General features: G+C 42.2%; 1 protein-coding gene across 9 annotated transcripts in view; it reads left to right on the top strand.

The window, feature by feature from the left end:
• Positions 1–24,807, top strand: part of VWC2 (von Willebrand factor C domain containing 2) — a 122,155-nt gene that overhangs the window by 7,513 nt on the left and 89,835 nt on the right. For 7 of the 9 annotated variants that reach the window (XR_016442675.1, XR_016442676.1, XM_090049680.1 and 4 more), the window contains exon 3: positions 7,105–7,234. Coding sequence is in view for 7 of the 9 variants with exons in the window: in XM_090049680.1 (XP_089905806.1) it covers positions 7,105–7,234 (130 nt within the window). In the remaining 2 variants the exon portion in view is untranslated. Of the gene's footprint in view, positions 1–7,104; positions 7,235–7,921; positions 8,003–15,866; positions 16,493–24,807 lie in introns of those variants that run through there. The other 2 variants (XM_090049683.1, XM_090049682.1) reach the window with 2 other exon arrangements.

Below are 24,807 nucleotides of genomic sequence, written 5' to 3'. Positions count from 1 at the left end.
AAAACGTTCAATTTCTGGAAAATCTGATCTTCAAATGAAGATCCATATTTAAGAGGGAAATGTACAATTAAGAATCCTTTTTATGAGGTAAAATTTTAGATCAGTGTGCTTTCTTCAGTACAGGGTTATTAATACTTTATTAAATGGCTGCTGTTGCTGGGTAGTTTATGCTTTGTTTGAAGGCAGACAATTTTTTGTCAAAGTTGCAGTTCCAGTAAATAAGCTGTTAGATCAGAGGTCTTTAAATGTTTTATTTTCAGTCTCAGTTTCTGCTTAGCCATAAGTATAACTGGTAGAAATGATAAATATGAGATGTATATTAAAATTACAGAAAGGTTAAATGATGGACAAGGGAACTGGGACTGTTGAGAAGTTTTTCATGGATCATCTTCTTTATATCTAACCACTTTTGGATGGTGACATCATTTAGCTTGGATCAGTCCTCAGGGGTGTCAAGCTGACACACTTGACAGTTTGATCAGTGACGAGATGATTTGCAGTGTCCTGAGTGTTACTCTGTCATATCAATGGGTATATCTGGTATATCCCTAACGAGCAAGCCACAGTCAGACAGAACAATGGTCAGCTTCTCACATCACTTCATTCAAGCACATTGAATGATTCAGATGATTCTGTCTTCATGGAAACCTAGCTGTAATAGCATCACCTTTTTGGCACTTTCAGTTAGCTTTGAATGGAACATCTAATGGCATGCCCAGTAGTCAACTTCTTGCATGACTTGAGTTACCCTGAGATCATTAAGGGTACTACTGCATATTAAGGTGCCAATGACTGTGTGGCAGATTCAGTGTCAGGTCTCGCTGTATGATGCCAAGTGGAATTTACTGAGTTCATGTGCTGAAATCTCCCAGTCTGATGATTTGGAGTGCAAGATAGAACATGGTCCGGGTCCTTACTAAATTTCTGCTTCTCCTTCCCCTGTGCACTAAGGAACATTTACTCCCACTGGCTAATCAATGTAGCATATTTCCTTTGGACCCAGAGGACAAATGTGCAAATATATGTACAATTTTTTATCACTTTGAATCCTTCTGGGAGCCATTGCAGTTGCCTCACAAGGTTAGACCAATTCCAGAAAGAAATTACTTAGCTGATCAACCTCACTAGGAAAAGGTATAGCCTGCCTCAGTCTCAATGTGCTTCCCCTTGCATAGGCCTGTCTCGACTTACTTAAAGTACTAATATTAGTATTTGGTGACCATTGCCATGATCGTAGCAGGCTGGGCATTCTACAAGGATGATTTTGAGAGAATCAGTTTTTTTTTTTGTTGATGTTTGGCTGGAAAAACAGGACCCTCTGGGTGTGGCAACCTGGTAAAGTTTATGTGAAGAGCAGGCTTTTTCTAGGGCATTTTTTTCTAGGACACCATAAAAAGGGCTGTTCAGTTACCATTGGGTTATTGGTAGATGCTGCTACCCTTTGCTTCTGACATCCAGTCAGCCACTACACTCTGGGTTGCTGGTAAGTAGGTTCACAACTTCCAGCATCACTGTGGTATTTGCTTTGCTGCATTCCCATTGCTACAGAATGTCAGAAGACACCTTGGCTGTAACAGTACATGAATGGATCTAGGTTGTTTTCATAACACTTTCATTGTTCTTTTGTCCCATATTCTTTAAGCCCAATTGAACAGGAAAGCTACTGTGACTCAGGTACAGTCTCTGACTATCAGTGGAGCTAGTCCAAGTTCCATTTGATGTGATGTTTGTGCAGTTTGGCAATACTATGTTACCATCTTACTGAGAACTGTACCCTGCTGTAGACCCAAATAAGTTCATCCGCTAGTTTTCCCGTTAGCAGTTTCTATGTTTGAGGCATTGGCCCCTCTCAGTATTGAGATGATGGTCTTTAATTACCAGGAAGTTGTTAGACATGGCCATTTAACATCCTTGGTAGCAACCATGTTGGAGAACAGACACTACTGACATGCATTGATGTGGGTTACGCACTGTCTGGCTTCTGCCTTTGAATCAATCTAGCATGGGTGACCCATCAAGAGTTTAATCTTCCTACCAATATACAGTGCAGGTGCACATAACTAACTATTTTGAACTATGTATGAGCCCAAAGCTGTCTGTGCTTGTCACACAGCAACCAACCAACACCTGAAATTCCCATTGGGAATGTGCTAATTGCAATGACAGCAGCATTTAACAGACTTGTTGCATGCTCCCTTTAATGTTGTTGCTGATGTGCTGATCAGACAAGACGAGATAAAATTAATGTATTTAGGCTATGAACTTGCTCTGCCAGAAGTCCTGGATGCTGTGCAGAGGTTGAAAAGTGGCAAAGCTCCAGGTCCCGACGGCATGCCAATAGGATGTATAGCTGTGACTGAGAGTTTACACAACCTCTTCTGCCAAATTTGGGAAGAGGGAGCTCTCTCTCAAGAATCAAAACATACGTCATGAAAAGATCTGAGGGAAAAGGGGGATGAATAGAGAGATCTCCTTGTTAGCACCTGTTAGTAAAATACTGACCTGAATACTACTTAGCTGACTTCTCTTACACCTGCTATGAATCAAGCTCCCAGAGTCTCAGTGAAGCTTTAGAGTGAGTCAAGGGGTGGTAGAAATAAGGGTTTTTTTGTGAATAGAATAGTGTTAGGTTGATGCTATAGCTCTGATGATCCAGAAAAAATGCAAGAGGGTAAGGATTTTTGTGTAAATAAAAAATGTACATATGGAGTTTTGTGCAGCCTTTATTCTGTCTGGTATTTAACTCTGCCGTGCCTAGGTTTTTTTTTTCCCTCTGTGACCTGAAAAAGTGTATAATGCTACCCAAAACAACGAGCAACCATTTTTATATGGCTTTCATTAAAATCAAAAAAGCCTTTTTTTTTTTTAGGATTAGTTGTTTCAATCTCTGAAGCCTGAAAAGTTTTTGTTGGTCATGCTTCAGCTCTGTCAGGGAATGCAGGGCAGAATGAAGACTAGCAGTAATTTATCTGTGCCTTATCTCTAGCTCCACTTGGAGTGAAGTAAGGTGGTGCACTTAGGCCATTTCCATGCATGTTATCCTTTGTAGCACGTGTGGAAATGTCAGTTGATAACATTCCAGTCAGTGTGGTGATGAATTTCTGCACCTTGGGATCACTGTTCAATCTTGTGAGGTTTCAAGCAATATAAATGTCACCATTCAGGTGCTCCATAAGTTGTTCTTTGCAGGATGACTCTGTATTAGTGGTATATTCCAAATGGGACTTCCAGGCGTTGATTGCCAGCTGAGTTGCAGCCACAGATGGTTTTGGGTTCGCTGCAGATGGCTTTAAGGAGTTTACCAAAAGTTAAAGCCCTATATCAGCTGGCACCCAGCAAGAGTTTTGTGCCATCTTCACCATACTCTGGTGTACAGCAACTTCCTGTGACTCATAAATTCTGCTGCCCAGGCAGTGGGCTAATATGTGACATTAGCATTGATGAGGAAATTGTTTCCTGCCTCCTGAAAGGAAATGCCAGTTGTGACAGATCAACCAACTGGGTCTAGAAGCAATGAGAAATCAAGGTCTTCACAAAGTTTACCTTATATAAGGATGTGAAACCTGGAAATTGTACAGGCAACACATCTGGAAGCTAGGGAGAAGGTCCACTAGTGGTTTTTTGTGTTGCCTTCTGATGGCCAGAGAGTTTGACTTATCCTGGACTGAGGTGCTGTCCAGCACTGAGGTGCTGTAATGATCTGGTCACTACAAATACTGAAGGACTGGTAATGAAGGTAGGCTCCATTAGGCTGGCTCTGCCATGCCTGTAGGAGATAAGTGCGTGGCTTTGCAGCTGCTATTTAAAGAACTTGGGGTGCATTCAGTAACTGCAGGGCTGGCTAGAAAAACCTTTGCCAAAAGTACTGAAATTCCTTCTTGTTCAGAACAACACACCAACTGACTGCTGGGGTCTTCTGGCTGTGGAGAGACACGGATAGAAGGCTTTTAGTAGTGACTCTGCTGGTGTGCAAACAAAGTGATCTAGGATTTAAGGAGCAACAGCAGTAGAAGTTGGACACATCTGCCACAGGATTGCAGGTGGTATGGTAGCTTTTGGTCTAAATGAGTCATTCATTGCACTGCTAGAAATTGCTTGATTTGTGGTTTTTGGAGTATTCCATGATGAATGTCCATTTTAATAACCAGTCTTGTTAAATCACAGAGATATGTGAAGTCCACCACTTTTAAAAAATAATCTCAAGTTCACAGAATGCAATGGAGTTATGCCTCTTTAGTCTCTCAGTGAACCTGCCCCTAGACCATGATTTCTGGAAGCATCAATCAATAAAATCCTAAAGAGAAACAGCATGTTTTCATACATTAGATGATAAAGTGAAAGAGATCAGGAAATCCTACTGAAAATTACTATTGAGACATCTTTCTTCTGCTGTTATCTGTAAGGTGAAAATTTCAGAGCAGGTTTGTCCTATGTAAGTCCCCATGACAAGATGGGGTCCCTGCCTCAAAGATCTTATACAAAGCCAAACAATGTAAGTCTTTGTTAAATCTCAGAATTTTAATGTATAGTATGTTTTGTATTGTAGTTAGAAAAGTATGGAGAAGAGCGTTGGAAGCAGATGGCTAGGTGTGGAAGTGTAACTGGGTAGAAATTGATTGTATTGGGGGAGAGCAAGGTAGGTTTGCACTGGAAAAGAAGAGGCTGTTTTGCTCACGTAGCATAAACAGAGTAGAAGAGATGAGGAATTTGGTTAGAGGAGGGCACTGAAGTACCGGTTGGTAGCCTTCTAATGAGCCTTTGAAGTCAAGGAGAAGTTAAATAAGCAAGAGGTCAGGGCAGGAATTCAAGCAGAGGGAACAGTGAGCTTGGAAAGTAACACTGCTTGTGACAGGTTGAATGAAAGGTAGGAAAAACAGTCCAGACAAAAAGAGCATACAAGCGTGGGGTGTGAGCATTGGCAGTGATAAAATGGTGACAGATGAGATGCTTACCTGAGGAAGGCAGTATAGGGACAAGTCATAGATTTTGCCCACTCACCACTCTGTCCAAACCTGGAGTGATTCTCTGGTGAGAACAATTATTAAGAGATTTCTATAATTTTGTTCCTACACAAAACAGTGAGAACAGCCTATCTGATGTTGTATTGGTGTTTCTTTTAGCAGCTGGGACCTTTAAATTTAAAAAGTAACAGGAGGGAAGAGAATTAATCACATCTTAAACATTTCTAAACCTCAGGTCCATTTCTAGAAAGTTCCCACATCTTCAAGTTGGGGGAATGTGGCACTGTATGCAGTGTTCAGGCATGTTCTCCTCCCTGGATTTGGCCTGTGGGTACCAGTGCCATCTGAAGCACAGCAGTGAATCTTGCGCTACTCATATCTCCTCTTCACTGAGGACATGAAATGTCTTATTAATGTGGATATATCCCTTTCTTCCCCCCACCTCTTCCCCAGAGAGTAATCCAGAAATCTGAGACATAATGACAGCATTATAGAAATCACTGGAGTATGGGCAGATCTAGGGCTTAGTAAAGGAGGATGGGGGTGAGGTATGATTGGTGCTCCGGGGCTAGCAAGGAACACTGGAAGGGACCTGCCCTTTGCTGCTACTGTCCCTGGTTTATCCAGACACAGAGGAAACCCTAGAGCCACTCCTCTCACCTCATAAAGAAGGGTGGCTATGCAGGGACCCAGGCTTGGACGGGGGCAGCAGCTGTGGTGGGCAGATTCTGTCTTCCTTCATCTGCTCCCTGCTAACCCACCCCATTCCCATGTCTCCCCACTGGCCAGAAACAGGCACTGGAAGGACGAACCTGCTGCTGCCACTGGCCCTGCCAGGAGACAAGATAGGTAAGCAGCAGGGAGCAGGTGCAAGAGGAAGAAATCTGCCCACTGCCATTCCAACCTCTGCAAAGTCCAGCACACTATAAAGCTGAAGCCCCTGGCTGGATTAAAGCAGGAGCAGCTCTGGGCTTGCCCCCATGCCCAGATCAGCTGGAGGTGGTGATGGCAATGGAAGAGGGTTCCCCTACTTGCTCTCATTCCCTGCTCAGGCCCCTGGGGTCCACTGACAGCCTGTAGGCTCCAGCTACAAGGACTACTGAGCTCAGCCAGAGACAGCAGCAGTGGTAGCAGAAGGGAGATGTGACTGTACCCCTGTCCCTCGCCTCCCCCCAGATCTGCTCTGCACATGAGAATTGTGTGCAGGTCTAACTGTTCCTATTTAGGGGCTTGATCCTTCTGTATCAAAATGGGCAACAGTTTCATCACTGAGTTCAGTGTTAGCAATTGGACCTTTTTGTTCCAGTAATACAGTCTGAATGATCGTCCCAGAAAGCTCATCTAAGCCAGACATATTTCAGTGGCACAAAAGAGCATGGATGCTATTTTAATTTCTCCCAAAATATTAGTATTTATAAACATAAAATTGTAGAAGCTATGGGAAATACCACTTTCCACAGGAAATTGTTTTTCACTTTTGGTTGGCCTTCTTGTGAAAATTAAATTTGTGTATGTCTGTCACTGAAAAAAAATAATTATATTTACCCCCCCCCAGATATATATATTAATATATTTTTACCTCACATCAGTTTTTGAAAAGATAGTATTCTTGGGTTCTGGCCTGCTATTAATAGCAAACACGGACCAAAAATCTGTAAAAGGGAAACAAATTTCTGAGGAAAACTTTTTTCATTTTTGACAGCAATTTTTAATTACATACATTTATTTAAAAATGAACAAACAAACAAACACACTCTAGACCAGCTTTAGGTTGAAGTAGAACTGTTGCCCCCGCCCTTCCTCCCTACCCCCATTCCTCCTCATATCCCTCCTTAGAGCTAGGAAGGGAGGGTTGAAGTGACATGTGGTTTTGTTCTTACCCAACAGCCTCATGTGTCCCTGCTCCTATGAACCTTTCTGCTTTGCTGAATCTGGGCCATGGATTCACAGCAGAGCCTGGGGCTAGTTTGGCTGCTGCTCTCTGAGCTGAGACTGCAGCAGCCTAGATTGTTTGAGCAGCTGTGAAACACGGGAAACTTATAGAAGAGACAGAAGAGCAGGCAAGACCGAAGGAAGCCGTTCCATAGCCACGAAGAGAATACTGAACGGGCTAACTAAAAGACAAATGGGTTTTGTGTTTCAGGTTTCCCCATGTGAGAAATGTCGCTGTGAAGCCAATGGTGAAGTGTTGTGCACAGTGTCTGCCTGCCCTCAGACTGAATGTGTGGACCCAGTCTATGAACCAGATCAATGCTGTCCCATTTGCAAAAATGGTAGGTAACCAATGCACAATTGGAGGGTGGGGTTTTCTTTTCTCTTTCTTTCTTCCCCTCCCCCAACCCCTCTTTTTTCTTTGAGTGAAATTTAATTTTCTAGTCGAGATGCAGAATTATAAAAGAGCTCTGCTATGTTTGATGTAATAACTCTTTCCTTGACTGGGAATGACTGATAGTGATCCACAAACATCCTATTAATCTAAATTCTGTAGTATCCACACCAGCTACCATACAGCTTCTTCTCTGCATATGCTTATTGTGGGCATAATTTATATGCCTGCGTTAAGGAGAATCTAGGCACTGACTGACTCAGCTCACCTTTTCAGCACTTTTGTTCTACTTTGAGTTTATTATTTTATCAGAGGCAAATCAAATGTACCTTATTGAGCTAATTTCATTTTCATAACTAAATGAATTAAATTCCCAATTTTAACTGAATAATTTTCATAGCTAAACTAGACAGAAAGTCTCTTTCCTCCCAGCAAGTGCTTGTCTTAGGTTAAAGTCTTGATCTATTTAGAAGAAAAAAAGTACATAACATTTTAGCTCATTTTTTAAAAAAAAAAAAAAATTAAAAGTTCTTAATAGAAATAAAAGCTGCAAAATCTCAAATTAAAAAATGATTACATTTAAAAACATTTAAAATTATTCAGATAATTTGCAGCCATAATGTTGTTTTGGTAGATTATGGAGCTCTGCTGCACATGGACTGAAACTGAGCAAAAGCTGAAGGAAGAGCCTATGTGCAGAAAATACATTCCACAAATTTACCAGTAGGTAAAAAATTTAGTTAACTACACTAGAGAATGCTTTCATTTATATGAAGGTAATTGCATTGCATCTCTCAACCAGCTGCAATAAAACCTGAGGATAGTTTCTTGTAGTTATATTGCTAAGGAGCATATGGTTTTGGAGCCCAGCAATGAGGCCTGATCAGAGAATTAAACACCCTTCCACACCTGTACTTAACAACCCTCCCTCCCCTCAGAGGTTGGGGCTCACCAAGGGTACGCACTGAAATAGGCTGAGTTTTCCAAATGGATCATCCTCTCTTGTAGGCCTGGGTAATGGTGTCCTATGGTTCCAAATATGCAACTCTCTCTGTACGTGACCTGCAAATTCTTGTATATAGAACAGCATTGCTGACACAATTTTAGACTGCAGTGACCAGAGCTGCTGGTTTCCGGTGACCTTTTTCAGCTACTTCTGTGAATGTCAGAGAATGGACAGTATTTTTCCTTGTTAGCTTTTTCTCCCTATCTGGAAGCTATTATTTTAAACAACAAAAATCTCCAGGACAGATCAAAAGAGGTTCATTTTTTCTGGTTCAGTAGCTTTTAAATAATTGTAAAACAGTTCCTAAATAATTCTCTCCATGTGGAAATGAGATTTTTGAAAATATCAGGTTCCTTGCTTTTGAAGCAGAGATGCAGCTGCTTTAAAATGTACTGCACCCCTGCAATGTGAAATGGTTTACTTTTACAGAGAGAGAAAATCTCAGTGAGTTAGTGAATGTTTCTAATCAAGTCTGGGTAAACTAATCAGGTGGAAAAACCTACACTGCTTCATTAAGTTTGCTGAAACAAATGCATTGTAAATGTGAGTCAGTAGCCATAGTATCACAGTGTAGGCCTGAAAGACACCTTAGCAAAATGCTTAGCATGAGTAATGCCATTTTGTCTTGATACAACTAACTAAACACAACTAAAAGCAGAGCAAGTGGGCCACACTTTAAAGTGACCTCTGTATAACCCATGCTAGGAAAAAAGTTAAAAGAGGATGTTGTAGCAGTCCATGACAGCAGGATACAGCTAGCAGTCTAAATCTACCAGGAATAGCCATTATGAAAGCTGATTTGTAGATATTTATGACATATGGAACTTACAGAAGAGAACTACAAAAAAGTGTATGAAAACCTAAGGAAAAAAGACTTGGCAGGTGAGGGGGAGGAAATGGGACAGAGAACAACACTCAGGAAAGGAAGAAACAACACCTATCTGAACCCAGACACCTTGCCAGCTGAACACACTGTATCCATCATAAGGCTCACATAAAAATATCTATATGGACTGTTATTGATATTGCTTATATGTTCAGTAAATTAGGATTTCAGACCAGAATAGTGTGACTGATCTTTTCATTTCCATTCACTCACCCTTTAATTAAATTTAGTACAACAGTGTTCTCTTGCAATACTGCTTGCAGCACAAATAACATACCCAGGCTTTTGTGGGTCATTGGGGTGTAGTGCAAGGGAAGCCCAGTCATGACACCTGGGCAGTAGGAGAAGTCCAGTAACACGTAGAAGCAATTATGGTGAAGCACCCCACAGCACAGAAAAAGGTGAACTGACTACTGCCACGTGGTGCACTCCACTATTTGCACTCTTTTTCTCCTTGAAATGAGAAAAGGCAGAGGAAATTAGTTTTGGAATCTGTGTATTTGCTGAATGTTGTGGCAAACAGCATAATCCAGACCTCTCTTTTTTTTACTCTTACTTTGTACAGAAGCTTTCCAGACTCTCCTGACCAGTTAGCTCACAGACAGTGAATGGGGAGAGAGGGAAAGAGAGATGACCACACCTTTCACAAATGAGATCTTGGACAGATGCCAGCCAAATGATTGTGGAGAACACTTAGGACCCTGCCACACATTACACTTAAGATATGATTAACCATTTAATTACGTCTTAAATTGTAACCCAGCTACACATTAAAGCAATGAATGGCATCATAAAATAAGTAATAAGCCACACAGTCATTCCACAAAAATATAACTTTGTGGCTGGTTCCTATTACACCATTAATTAAACAATTGGCCAGATGCACCTCTGTGGCTGGGAGCCCCAGTCGCTGATCCAGGCTTCCAGCCACAGGGTTACACCATGCTGGGGTTTCTAGCTATTGAAGCTTGTTACTTGCTGGTGGGGGATGGAGGGGACAGGATCATGATCCCAGGCTCCCCGTGCACCAACAGCAAGGTATGATGCAATATAATGGTTGATCCCACAATCATACCTCCTGCCATACATGTGAGGCATGGTAGGAAGTGTAATTGTGTGGTTTGTTTATCAGATCCGGTTGCACCTTTGCCTGCACCTCTGGCAGGGGTCCTAGTAAAAGCCTGATGGAACTGGAGATGAGTGATTCAGTTACTTCTCTGTCAAAAATATCAGACATTGTAATCCACAAGGTGAGGAGCATGTGTCTGTCCTCCAACCATTTTCCCCTTAATAGTTGGTATTCAATTAAATGAGAGCAGGTAAGGAGCTGTGCATGGGGCAAATGTAACTGTGCACAGGCACTCAGATCTAGTGGCTATACTGAACACAGTAAGAGACAAGTGAATGAAAAAGTGGTTAGCTAGTAAAAAAGAAACAACTTTACACGAGATGCTAACTGCACAGTAGCTACACAGTAGTATGCCAGTGCTAATACACTAGGTACTATTAGGCTACTGCACAGTTAGCTTCAGTAAAAAGATGTGCACTGGCGCTATTGCACAGTAGCACCAGTGCAGCTCATTGATTTAGTACTGGGTTATGCAAGTACTAAACTTAATGCACCTTAACTATGGCGCATTAATGAACATGTAGATGCACCCACTGAGAGATTTATTGCTCTCTGTCTGCACTAAAAGTATAGGCTTGCATTGGAGACAAAAATGCAGGTTTCCAATAGGCTTCCAAGAGAGGTGGCGCTTTCCCCTATCCTGGTGGTCTTCAAGAGGAGACTGGACAAGCACCTAGCTGAGGTCGTCTGACCCCAGTGCTCTTTCCTGCCCAGGGCAGGGGGTCGAACTCCATGACCTACTAAGGTCCCTTCCAACCCTAACATCTATGAATACCAGTTAAGCTTGTGGAACCATCACGGCTAAGGCACAGTGAGCCGTATTCTGTTTGTCCTTGTGCATGGTAGGGAGGGGAGGAAGTAATGTAGAATGATAAGTTTCTATTACAGAGCAGCTTAGCTGCTGAGGGCATAATTTAGTCTTCTGAGCTTTCAATAAAGGTGTGATTGCACACAAAAGGAAGGCTCCAGCTGGTCAGCTGGGACTAGATTGACAGTGTGACAGTTTAGGGAATGCTTTGGTAAAGTCAGTTTTTAGATAACTTGCAAGCAGAAAACAAAGGCTTATAATTTTGAACAGTTCAACCAGCTGTAGCTGACATTAATGTGGAAAAAATAATATATGGGGAAGCTCTGTGAAAATCCCCTGCAGATTTTTGCCCAAGACATTGGATCATTCACACTGAATCAATGCCTGGTATTCTACAGGACCCAGTGTGAGCTAAGCCTGGCCTTTTGATGGTACAGTACGCAGTGTGAGCCAGTTTAAGAAATACAGAGTTACTAAAATGTATCAGAGTCATGACTATTAACTGAAAGCTCACAGAAACTTGGGACTTTATGGGCAGCTACTAAGTGAGTTTGTCAATACAAAATTAGAAAAGACTTGATTCTAATCCACTTCTATGTTTATGCTAGCATGATTACATGGACTTTGGCAGAGTTAAATCTGTTTTACAAGCAGTATCACTGAACTCAGAATTGGCTACAAACATTTCTGAAGTGCAACTCAGCTATTTAAAGACCAGGATAACAAGCATGAGATTCCCTTTCTCACTAATAAAAGGCCAGGCATTTGATAGTACTCATTGATTATGGTTGTTTGTTTGGGTTTTTTTTCTTTAATGTTGAAAGTGAATTATCTTTGGAAATTGAATTACCATGGTTGTCTGTTCCACTTGTGGTTTTAGTGTGAGAACTGTAATGGGCATGCACAGTTGAATGTTGCTCTGCCTCCATGCCTGCAGCCTCCATGAAGGCCCGAGTTGTGATGAGTCCTGCTCTCATGTATATGTTTCAGTAGGATTTAGTTAAGCCAGTAACCCCAAAATGGGACAGGAGATGGGGGAGATTTTATAGCCAAAGCAAAACAAAGTCTGGGTGATAATAAGGTTTCCCTCATGCATGTGTTCAGAATTGCTTGATTGCACTCACCCTCTTAGTTTGGGATCCAGCAGGTGTTTTAGCTGAAGTAAAACTACACATGGAACTCCAACCTCTTCTCTGTTAAGGCCCCAGTAGTTCCCATATAGTTAAGCAAGCTGTTGATAATGACTAGGCCTTATAAATTCGATTTTATTTTTGGCAATGGAGTTTTGAAGCATAAACTATTTGTATCACTGTAGTTGAAAAGGTGTTTTTTAATTAGTTGGGGGTCTAGTGTGATTTTTCCTGACTGCTGTAAGTATAGACTTGTTACTGACTGAAGCATACTTCTGTGCATAGGGCTGGATTCTCCTGTTTGCTTGGACTGCAGGTGCAATATGTGAACTTAATGTGATGACAACGGGGAATTTAATCTAGGTAAGGGAACTTTTAGCTAGGCAACGATCTTGGGCATTTTTACATGTACCCAGGAGATGGGAGGGGTCCTTTAATTAAAGCAACTCTGAGAGCCACTCTAATTAAAGTGCCATAGTGTCTCATGTATCAGTATCCCCATGCTTCAAAATGGTGGCAGGGGCACTTGAACTAAAGCTTATTTGAAGAGCTTTAGTTCAAGCACCCCCACCACAATTTTGAAGTGCGGGGATGCTGATGTGAGGCATGGAGGCTGGTTGGAGCTCAGTAATTACCATAGTCCAGCAGACATGATTTATTGAGTAATTATAGTGCATCAAAGCAGCTTCTGCATTCATGTATAGGCACCCACCCCCTTACTCTTGTGTCAGCTATCCTTGCTTTAACATAAAGGTGGAGGGAGGACATGGCATAGCACAGAGCACTTCTGGTTAGTCTTGTCTCCCATAAAGTCTTCTGAGGAGACTTGTGTCAGCAGTGTATATGTTTCAACTGTTGCTGTGCATCTCACTTCAGCAAGGGCTGGACAGCTGAGCATTGGAGGGCTGCAGATTGCTCCTTGCAGCCCCCACTAGTCTTTAGTGTCTGAGTAGGAGTGGGACAGGGTAGAGATCATCCCCAGAACATATAGTGTCCCTTAGCAGTGTGTTAAAATATAATAGGCTTCCTCAGTTACTTACAGCATATGAATTGGTATGGCCAGTGGGTTCCAACCTAGTACAAGAATGGTTATATAGTCCTGGTGAAAGTTAAGGCGAACCATTGTAAATGTCGGGAATTAAGATGCTCTGAGTTCATTTTTGTTTTTGCTTTCTTTCGTAGATCATCTCCTTTTAAAATGAAATGAAATAAAATAAAATATGCCTGAATTTTAAGTTTGAGGAAGGTCTTCATTATGCAAGAAGGCAGGCCAGATAACTGTATCCGTTAACAATAGCCTATATAATTTGGGGAAAGGTGTAGCCTCTATATTAAGCTTATTTTTAGAAAAAAATCCCCTGCCAATAACTTATAGCAGACAGGTGTAACTTGAGCCCCAGTTCCATCTCTTCAGAGTGTGCCAACATCAATACTTTCATTGTTCTTAGTTTAACTGGTAGCATGCATTTTAAGTATAAATGCAGGGGTTTATTTGGGGTTCTTTGTATGCAAGAGTTAGTTGGCAAAAAATTTTCAGCTTACATTTTCTGTTTTAATTGGCTATTCTTCATAAAATAATTTATAACAGGGAACTGTTAACTATGAAGTATCAATGTTTCAGTAGGAAAAACTCCATTAAAGTTGCATAAACAGTAGTATGAAAATAAAATAACCATGCAAATATACAGCTGGTTGAGAAAACGTAATGATATCCTGGAAAAATGTCATCTTTCACTGGAAACGAACAGCATCAGATTTACTTCTCTTTGCTTTGGGGCTTGAACCCTCTGGGTATCCTTCATCTATAGATGGTTATAAATCCGAAGGGTAAAGTTGGTCAGATAGTAGGCTGAGTTTCATAGTTTCTAGGGTCGGAAGGGACCTGAGCAGATCATCTAGTCCGACCCCCTGCCATGGCAGGAAAGAGTACTGGGGTCAAGTGACCCCAGCAAGATGTTCATCTAACCTCCTCTTAAACACCCCCAGAGTAGAAGCCTGCACCACTTCTCTTGGAAGCTGGTTCCAGACCCTAGCCGCCCTGACCGTGAAGTAGTGCCTCCTGATATCTAACCTAAACCTACTCTCTGCCAGCTTGTGACCGTTATTCCTGGTCACTCCTGGCGGTGCTCGGGGGAACAGTGACTCCCCCAATGCCTGCTGATTTCCCCCCTGACTAGTTTATAACAGGCCACAAGATCCCCCCTCAGCCTTCTCTTTTGGAGGCTGAACAGGTTCAGGTCCCGTAGCCTGTCCTCGTAGGGCCTGCCCTGTTGTCCCCTGATCATACGAGTGGCCCTCCTCTGGACCCTTTCCATGCTGTCGACAGCCCTCTTGAAGTGTGGCGCCCAGAACTGGACGCAATACTCCAGCTGCAGCCTGACCAGTGCCGCACAGAGGGGGAGGATCACCTCCTTGGACCTGCTCGAGATGCATCTGTGGATGCATGCCAAGGTGCAGTTGGCCTTCCTTACTGCCTCTCCACACTGCCGGCCCATATTGATCTTGGAGTCAATGATGACCCCCAGATCCCTTTCCACCTCCGTGCTGACAAGAGGGGAGTTCCCCAACCTGTAGGTATGGTGCCGGTTGTTCCTCCCGATGTGCATCACCTTGCACTTGTCTGTGTTGAAATCCATCCTATTCTCGTCCGCCCACCCTTGTAACCTGTCTAGGTCTGATTGTAGCCTGTTGCATCCTTCCAATGTGCCCACGTCCCCCCACAGGAGTTTTCCCTCTGGTTAAATAAGTACAGGAATAAAAGCTGAAAAGGACTAGGTTTAGGCCTTGTCATTCAGGCCTGAACCTACAACATGTTTACAGTGTGTTTTACATTCAACAGTCATCACATGACAAGGAACCATAGCTCCCTTCCTGTTTGTCTTAACACTTGTGTTGCAGAAAGATGTTCTGCTTAATTTTTAGGACTAGGAGACCAGAGTGTCTAATTACACTTGGTAGCCTTAGTGGTTACAGGTTTGTGACTGCATTAATGATGAAACAAATGTTTTTATACATGGATATAAATTACACTGGGATCCCTAGTGGACAGCTAACTGGGAATACTGCTTGCAATAGGTATTGTTTCAGCACCTCACCACTGGATAACAGGGGACCATACGGTAGCCTATTTGCTAGGGGTTTGTGAAGTGGACTGTATTCAGTTTGGATTCGGATATGGCCCCTGCTACCTAGAGGTATGTAGAAAAAACATTTAAAGCTGTATCTATGTCCAAATCACTGAATCTCTTTGAATCGATTCGGAGGGTTCTGATTCGATTCGGACAGATTAAAGTGTCTTTTGATTCGATTAAATTTCAAAGATTTGGACACTGAATTGGGCTGAATCTCCACTGAAATCAAATCAGGGACTGAAGCTTCTCACAGCCCTGCGATTTGCCTGTAGCAAATAGCTACCTTAGAAGGAAAATAATACATCATCCCAATATCCGTGTATTTTGCTACCCATTGTTCCTAGTGTAACTTGCTCAGATTTGAGGCACTTTTACTAATATAAGGTTTTGCATTGTATGTTGACTCTCTTTAGCCAGATACGTGGGATAATTGTACAAGCTCAAGCTTCTTGTTGTATTTTACCAGACCCTATTTGCTTTTTCTTTTAGCAGAGAACAAAAGTCCTCCTTCCATATGAATGGTTTGCCACACATCAATAAATGGACCACCTGAGATTCTGCTCAGGAACACACAAACAGATACCCCATTGACTTCTGCAGCCTTCCCATACAGGTGTATTTAAGACCAGACGCCTGTTGTTTTTAGGCTTACTTGCATGGATAGCTGTAGCTAGATTGATTCTCTCAAAGGATATTTATCTATTTTTTTCACCATGTATATTATGTTGATTTACAGGGGATTGGATTCATTTGCTGACAGGAGGACATTAAAAGATGTGAAGGATTAGTTGGGAAGCTTATCTAAAACCTGTTCAAATTATCCAGCCACCTTAGGCCTAAATATGTTACTTGGAGAACGTTTCTAAATTTTTGACACTAGGAAACTAAATTGGTTTCAGTAGGGGTTCTGCTGTTGACAGACAGCAGTATGTGTCCCTAAGGATAAAACACCTTGTCTCTCTGCTTGGTCACATAGGGACAACCCAAGCAGCCTTAACAGAGTCTAATGTTTGAAACTAATACTTGGGTGAGAGCAGGAGAGTACACAGTATTCTCTTAAAATGCAGAAGGAGTTTAATCTCAAGACTGTCTACCATTGGCCTTGCCATATTTTCTCATTTTTAGTTATTTCTGCAACCTGAATTCTTCACAAGACAGTCTATTTATTTCTCTTTCTCTGCTGCTGCAGATAAATCTAAGAGATTATTCTGAAGCACCCCTGGCAAATTCCTATGTCATGAACAGAACCTGAGAGATCACACTGAGGGCTTAGGCAAAAGTAGATAATACAGTGCAAGGGAGAAATCTGATTTGGACATAAGTCAATTAAATAGCAGCAAGAGGCACAGAGAATTAAGTAATGAACAGATTAGTGTATGTACAAACTAATATCATGCTGAATAGAATCAAATTTCCCTTCCTGTGCATCTTAACACCTGTGTTGAGGATAGATGTTCTGCTTTATCTTGAGGAGTAGAAGCCCAGAGCTTTCTCTGTTTTTGCTTTAAACTTTCAAATTACCATATCATTATAGCCTTGGTGGCTACAGTTTTGTGACATTATTAATGATGAAGTAAATGCTTGCTTTTACACATGCCTTCCAGAGCTGCCACCCACAGAGGCTGCCCCTGAATCAGACAAGGGAGTATACTCATATAACTTTGTAGTAACAGGTTGCTGTTCCTTACTTGTTTTCCAACAGGACAGAGAGGGTGGGGAGGGGAGGGAGCTGTCTTGTAATGACATAGGCAGCCCCTGCACTCCTGGATTTTTGCTCTCTAGACATTTGCTGTTGGATGTAGCTGTAGCAATTCTGTGTTCTTCAGGTTCTAGTGTAAAAAGACCTTGTTAATAGTAAAAAAAAAACAAAAAAAAACTCAAGTGGTTTTTTTCTGGGGGGGGTTGGGTTTTTTTAAAATAAGATGACAGATGTGTTATAGTAGGGTCCAGTTGATGCCAAAGAAAACATTCTACTTGACTACTTAATAATTTAACCAGTTCTTTGCTGCCTGTCTTTCATGACAACACTTAATTTTAATACCTACCCAGTGTTATTTTTGTCTTTTTTTGCTTTGTTTTGTAGCAAAGAAATTTTTGTATGTAAGCTTTTATATATTGTTTGTTCAGTTGCAAACATTTAAAAAGGAATATAGTTTCAGACCATGCAGTGTCAGAGTTGCTTTAATGTTTTCTCATAGTGGGACATATTATAGCATATAACAAGATAGAACAGTAATAATTATTGTATTCTCTTATTCCATGTTTGTACAGTATATAAGACATTGTGGCTCTAATCACAGCATGCCGGGGTCCTTTGTGCTAGCCTAACATAAATACCATTTTTATGGGATGGCTAATTATATGGATATGGAGACTTATACTTCATAAGTTTGCATAGGATTTGCACGTTTGTATTGTTATCCAGATTTACTGTTTCTTGTTAAAAATTATGCACAGCTTTTTGTAGTGAAGAGTGCTGTAGTACATGTTAATGATACAGAATATTGGAAATGCACCCATTAATTAGAAATGGGATATTCCAATACACTCATGTTTTTGTATGTGTGTGTAACTTTATGTATCCATTCTTACAAATGTTGTTGAGAGGGTTAAAGTTAAGAGGCTATGAATTAGTTGAGAGGACTGAGATTCCTTGTAGTGCTGGGAGGATTCTGTGGCAAGGGATTCAGCCATATCCCCCTTAACTGAGAAGCCCTGTGTGTAATCTCTCAGTTCAGATTTTCTAATATTGGGGCTTTTCTTAAAGGTGAGACAGTTTCATCAAGCACCGTATTGTTAACATAGGTTAGCTGCACTATGCTGGGAAATGCTTTCAACGATGTCCTACATCCATCCCTCTTACTTGAGGAATTCCTAGGTCTTTGAATATACACTGAGTCGTGGCGTGGACTAGGGATTGACCTTGATGACTCAGGCGGTCTCTTCTAGCCCTATGTCTTAGTTTAAAAATCTGTTTGGTGAAGAAAGTACAGTATTTTTATTGGTGTTTATAGAATCTCAGTGTTTTGTTAATATATGTTTAAACTATATTAATGAATCTAATTTATCCAATAACAATTTTTAACATTTAAAGATAGTGTTTTGCTAAGATCTTTCTTGTCATTTCCCAGCAAATATGCATACTGCCATTTCTTACCCACTTACTGAAGTAACACAAGATTTTTTTTCAGTCTTTCTTACTTACGACTCCTGAAATAGATCATAAATGATATTTTTGCTTAGTATAGTCATGACTAACTGAAATGCTTTTTAAAATCAAAAACCTTGATTTCAAATGAAATCTACTCCTCATTCTTAGCTGGAAGCACCCTTCACTTTATGAACTCCTAGATTGCTTCCCTGAGCATATCAGCTGTGCAGCTGTGATTTTTTTTTTTTCTTTAATTTTTGTTTAAAGTTATTTCTGAGCTTCACCAACATACTTATCAAAATGAAAAACTTCCTGGGGACAAAGCCCTTGATTAGTTTTCAAAAGATTTGAAAGAAGAAAAAAGAATCAAATATTTTAGAATATTATGGCTCCCTCCAGGAGAACATAGTACTTTGTTTCTATCCAATCTAGTTATTTTAAACCTTCCTTTTGGTCATGTGTTTCTGCCAGAAAACATCACTTTATTTCAGACATTCCATGTTTACAGCTGATTCTTCATCTTGCTTTTGTCTGCTTTCTGCCAGTGGCCTTGGGGGCTGGGGGTCATTGGTTCTAGAGGGTTAGAAAAAAGAGACACAAATCTGATTGACCTTGAAAGTTGCAGTACGGTAGCATTGTACTGTTCTAGCTCTTCTTCTAAACCCTTCTTCCCGCTGCCAGGGTAACATTTGTCCATGCACACTGATTAGTGGCCAACTTTCTTTGAAATGCTTGAAACTGAGTGCTTCCCAGCATGTGCTGTTTGCCCAAAGAACAGATACAGTTCATGTGCATCCTGCCTCAAAAGTAATTTCTCACAAGATGGAAGCTTCCTCTCCAATGGAGTTGATCAATGAAGGCTGCAACCAAAAGGTGGTATAAATCCAATTGTCTGCCACAGTGATTATAAATATTGGGTGAAAGACTTCTAAACCAAAACACAAACCCCTCCAGTGCCAGGGGTTAGTCAGAATTCCAGATTGACTTATTTCTTGACCTAATTAAAATATGCTTATTCATGATGCATTGTTCTCTGAATGATCTCTGTCTCTTCTAGATACTGGGTTTTTTATTACACTGTCAAAACCAGATTGGTGGTTTGAGTATTCAAAATGGAAATTGCCTTTGGAAGATTAATTTGGGTCTACATAAATGTATAGGCTAGGGACGGAAGTTTACACATAAGCCTGTTTAAGTAATGATCAGAAACTGGTTTAAATCTGTAACAGAGCAGAAATTCAGTGCACATAAACTGGTTTCAAAATGGCCAAAACTGGTTTAAGATGAACCTGGTTGAATCAGACATAACTGACTGAGGTCAAACCGGTTTTTTGAACTTCTGTCCCAGACCCCTTCCTGGTTTAAGTTAAATCAGAGTCCCCCAGCATCCTTTGCAGCCCTGTGCTGGGCTGTGCTGTCTGCTCCAGAGAGCAGGGCTGGCCAAGAAGAGGGTAGGAGTGGGAAAACTACCTGGGGACACACAGCCAGGTCTCCCAGAGGAAGGGGGGCAGCCCCTGCTAGACCTTTTACCCTCTGGAGTGGAGTGGGTAGAGGTGTAGGGCGGGAGAGGGCAACAACCTGAGGGACTGACCCCCGCCCCCGGCAAACCCCGGCTGGCATCTTGAAGTGTCTTTATTCCCCACTTCTCCTGCTCAATGCGTTGCCCATGTCCCCTGCTCTCTGCTGGAGCAGGGTGCAGGTCTCAGGCGGGCAATGACCTTAGCGAGACTGCCTCCTCAGGCAAACCCCAGCTGGGGGTATGGCATCTGGGAGGGGCTTTAATTTCCCTTTCCCCAGCTGAGTGTGTTGGTGCCAACCTCTATAGGACCAGACTGAGAGGTGGAAGGTATTGGCAAAGACCTGACACAGTCATCACAGATGTGCTGGAGATGTAGCTAAGGGAACAAAAGAGGGACTGCTTGGGCTGGTGTAACCAAAGAAAGAGAGCTACAAGCAGTTGATAAGGGGAACGGGAGGGGACATTATTCCCTTCAGCTCCCCCAGGTCATGGGGGAGAGGCAAAAGGCTGGGGAATCGTGCTGGTCCCCTGCCACCTGTGAGTACAGAGCCAAGTCCTGCAGGACCAGACTGAGAGGTGGGACATGTTGGCAAAGACCTGGCACAGTCATCACATGTATATGCTGGAGACGGAGGAACAGGAGATGGTCACAGACAGCTTGAGCTAGTATGACCAGAGAAAGTGGAGAACTACATTTACATTATAAATCAGAACATGTAAAAGTGGGAGACTAGAATACATACACAAGGACTTCCTGAATAACTGACTGGAAGGAGACACGCTGCCCTTGTGGTTAGTTAAGGCTTACACAAGGCTTTCCTTTGTCTTTTTGGTTTATTACATTTCATTTTAAGGTAACTAAGCTGCATGTTCTTTCACTAAGTTTTACTGGGCTGTGTCTTAGCTTAGGGAAAGGTTTTTGGTTGTTCTGTCATGTGCTTGAGGTTCTGTCGAAGTGCTCTGTTGAATACATGGTTGCTTCAGAGAGAGCACTGTCCTTGTTCAAGCTTTTATGAATTCAGTGCTACTACCTTCGCCTTCCTCCCACTCAGGCTGGCGATGACTGCCCCCCGCCCCTTGAGGGTTCCTCTCTTCTCTTCCCTTTGACAGTGGCTGGCAGGTATGCTATAGTGCCCCGCAGCTTCTGGCTTGAGCCACTGCAGGTATGTGGCTGCATTTCCTGAGTCAAAAGTGAATGTCTGTTCGCTTGCTAATCTGTTCAATCTGCGTATTTTAGACTAACCTGCAAAGAATGATTTGATTCAGCCCCTGGCTTTTTGATTGTCTGTACTTAGCCATAATGGAACAGGGAGTGAACTGCATTATCTGTAACATTTTTTAGGTTAGTGAAGTTGAGAGGACATAGGACTTCATGAAGCCACGTAGCGGGGCAACTCAATAGCTGATGAAACTGAAGGTACCCAAACATTTGACAATGTAAATTGCAAGGAATTTCTTGAATCTACTCATAATCTCTGATTTAACTATAACCACTTGATAAAAATACTTATTATTGAAGTATTTTTGTGAAATTTTTAATGGAAACATCAGTTAGAATGCATGAAAAAAGGTTTGGATATACTAGCCTTTGTCTGTCAGGCACCTCCCTCATATTCAATATGGTGTTTAATGTTGGATGCCTTATCTTCACAATAGTATAGCATAAATTTGGAGTGTAGGGAAGCAATAAAATGAATTTCCTGCAAGAAAAGAGAGAGGCCATGAATGAGGAAATCATGAGATAGAAATATTACATGCAAAATTATGAATGGTATGAACAGGATCAGTCAGAAACTTCCTGCTTCACATAATAGAAGATCAAGGAAGAATTCAGGGAGATCAAAAAGCAACACAGATGATATTGTTTATAATGCAGCATGTAATTGACCTCTGTAGCACCAATCTACACAGCTTAGATGATAAAGATCAGTTCTTTGTTAACAGTAATAAAATACCTATGGTTACTCTAAATTGGGTAGAAATGCCCCGGGGGACATTGCTTGGAGTCTGAGAGAAAATGCTGTTGGGCTTGAAGTCTGAGAGAAAATTCCCCCTCTATGTTATTTTGTTACTGAATCAGTGTGTCTCACAGTAGTGCAAATGATCTTTCTTATCCCACCCCTGGCATCCTAAGTTTACATTTTCATGTTTTTAACATTGTAGGTGTTCCTTTTAACCTGCATTTCTAAGCCTCACAGAAACTTGGCCTGCCTCAACTCCAATCAACTAAATCTTATGTGCGAATAAATGTAAATTTTGCCTTAAATATAGCAACACTTTATACCCCCACTACACCCCTCACAAACGCATGCATGCACGCACTTATTGCATCATCATTCAGGTGTGTCACAGAAATTAAAGTACAGTCTAAAAGGGAGCTTTCAAGGTAGTACAAGCAAATGACAGAGGAAGTAGCCAATAAGGGTGCCTTTTGAAATGTTCTACTTTCAGCAGTACTGTTAAGGTTTATTGAAAAGACCTAAAGGCAGGTTACCAATAACTTGTATGATAGCTGCATGTACAGGCTAACATTGCTATTACTGAGAGTGTATGGTAGTGGTAGTGGGCAGGGAGTCTCTAAAGATATAGCACTTAAGTATTTAAAATAATCACCAGAGGGTTAACTAGCAGTGAGTCCTAGATACCAATTAATTATATATCACGTGAAGTTATTTGTTGCATCTGTGTGATATAGAGATTTACTATAGCAACATGGAAAATTATTTTTTTGCATGGCAGCTTGATGCCCTGATATATTCTTAATGAACTGAGGATCAGTGGTCTGGCAGCATTGCTAACATACATAAATGATTATTTTTATGACCAGTTCACAGTAATGCTTAGTTTTAAGCTAGACTCTGTTTATGACCTCAAGACCAGAGCTCATAGGCAATTTTCTGCTTAATACTTAGAATATAAATACAGTACACATTTCAAAGGAAATTTCTGTGCTCTGTTTCCAGGAGTCCTTGGTAACATTAAAATGATACTGTCAAGTCAAGGCTGGGAGCCCAAACATATCTGTAGGTTTTATTTTGATTTGTTGGGTCCCTCTGACTAGGTCACGCTCTCCCCGTGGTCTGGCTGTCTGTTTTGTTCTGATGTGAGCAGGCAGACTGATGAAATGCACAGACTCTGTCCTGCCAAGTGCTCCAAAAAAACAAGGTTTTTGTACATTTCAGCATCCTGCCTGCTCAGAGGCACAGAGTAGGACAATGTGACATGCATACATGGCAGATTATGAAAAAAAACAGCCCGTTGGGTTTGTTGCTGGTAGATCAGCAACAGGGAAAGTGTCATATCAGTGTAGCATTTTGCATTCTGGGAAGGCCATATATTTGCCGAAATGGTCCGTTGGCCCAAGAGTATGTGATTGGATAATCAGGACTGTTATCTTAAACATATGTGCACATACTGTATAATTGGGGGCTGTCCCAGGGAAAGAAGTAACAAGGGATACTTACCAGCAGCAGGAGACGCGGCACAGCAGAGGCAGAAGGAAGAGCCTGCATGGCTTGTCAGCTGCCTCTTTATTCAATTAAGGCTGGCCGGTGATGTCAGCCTCAAACGCCGGCCGGCAGCAATAAAAACGGCGGCCAATGCCACGGAGAGGAGGGAGGAGAGCAGCAAGAGAGGGGAGCTGCAGCTGCCTCAGGGAGAGGAGAGGATCTCCCCCACAGAGCCCAACAAGCTGGGCAGACATGGGCAGTGCAGGGCAGAGTGCCCCATCAGGAGCATGCATGGGATGGCGAGGGAGCAACAGGCACTCCGGACCCAGAGACAGAGCCAGAGCTGCACCCAGAGCCCGAGCAGACCCCAGGTGGGAGTATCGGGATGACCGGGGCGAGGAGGAAGGCATGCCAGAGGGAAAAGACTCCGGGAGAGCCCCAAAGGGGTTACAATCGCCACCAGTCCCAGCTGAGCCAACGGGAGAATGCAAGTGAATCCTGAAGGCGACTGGCAAGGAGGGAAGCATTCCCCAAGCTAGAGCAAGGGGAAGGATAGTAAGGGGACAGGGCATGGCCACGTCAGGAAGTGACTCATCATTTTATGTTTTATTAATGCATTTTGTTTGGTTGCTCCTTGCGAAGCGGGAGAGTGGAAAGTGCAGGGTATCCCTGAGGAACGGGGCCGAGAAGGAGCCTCGGAAGGTTTTTTTGTGTTTCCCCGAAAGAAGGGGTGGAGGCAAAGAAGGCCGGGGGGGCAGGCCCACACGGGTGAACTTGGCCACTGGCAACAAGCATCCAGGTGTCAAGCTGTAAGGTGCGATCCCACCGGAGGGGACGTGACCAGCAGAGAGACAACTCACCTAAGCGGGCATGAGGCTGGGATGTACGGGTAGTGGAGCCCTGTGAATGACCGCCGGGTGATCCACGGGCCACCTGATAACCAATCCTGTCACTGAGGAACAAGTCGTGGCAGGTGAGAACGGGGGAGGTGACTCGAGGGGGAGATGCCTGCTCGGTCAACAACACGAGTCTGTAAGACACTTTACGATTACCACCAGAGCGAAGGTCATACGAGACCAACTATTCAAAGCTCGGCGGTCAGTGTCGTTTTCTTAAAACATATGTGTGTGCACCCACATGCATAAATGTGCACACACACACTCTGCCAAGTGGGTCACCAGTTTGTTCACAGGTGGTTTAATGGAAGAACTGCTGCAGTACTTAAAGCAAAGGTTGTAAGTACTAAAGGTAAAAATACTAAAGAAAAATACAACCTTTATTTTTTCCATGAATTGTTCTTTAATGATATAG

The sequence above is a fragment of the Crocodylus siamensis genome, chromosome 5, assembly GCF_052110815.1.
Source record: "Crocodylus siamensis isolate JL-2025a chromosome 5, ASM5211081v1, whole genome shotgun sequence".
Classification (NCBI taxonomy): domain Eukaryota; kingdom Metazoa; phylum Chordata; order Crocodylia; family Crocodylidae; genus Crocodylus; species Crocodylus siamensis.
Note: the sequence above shows the minus strand (reverse complement) of the source record. Positions and strands in the feature narration are given on the sequence as shown.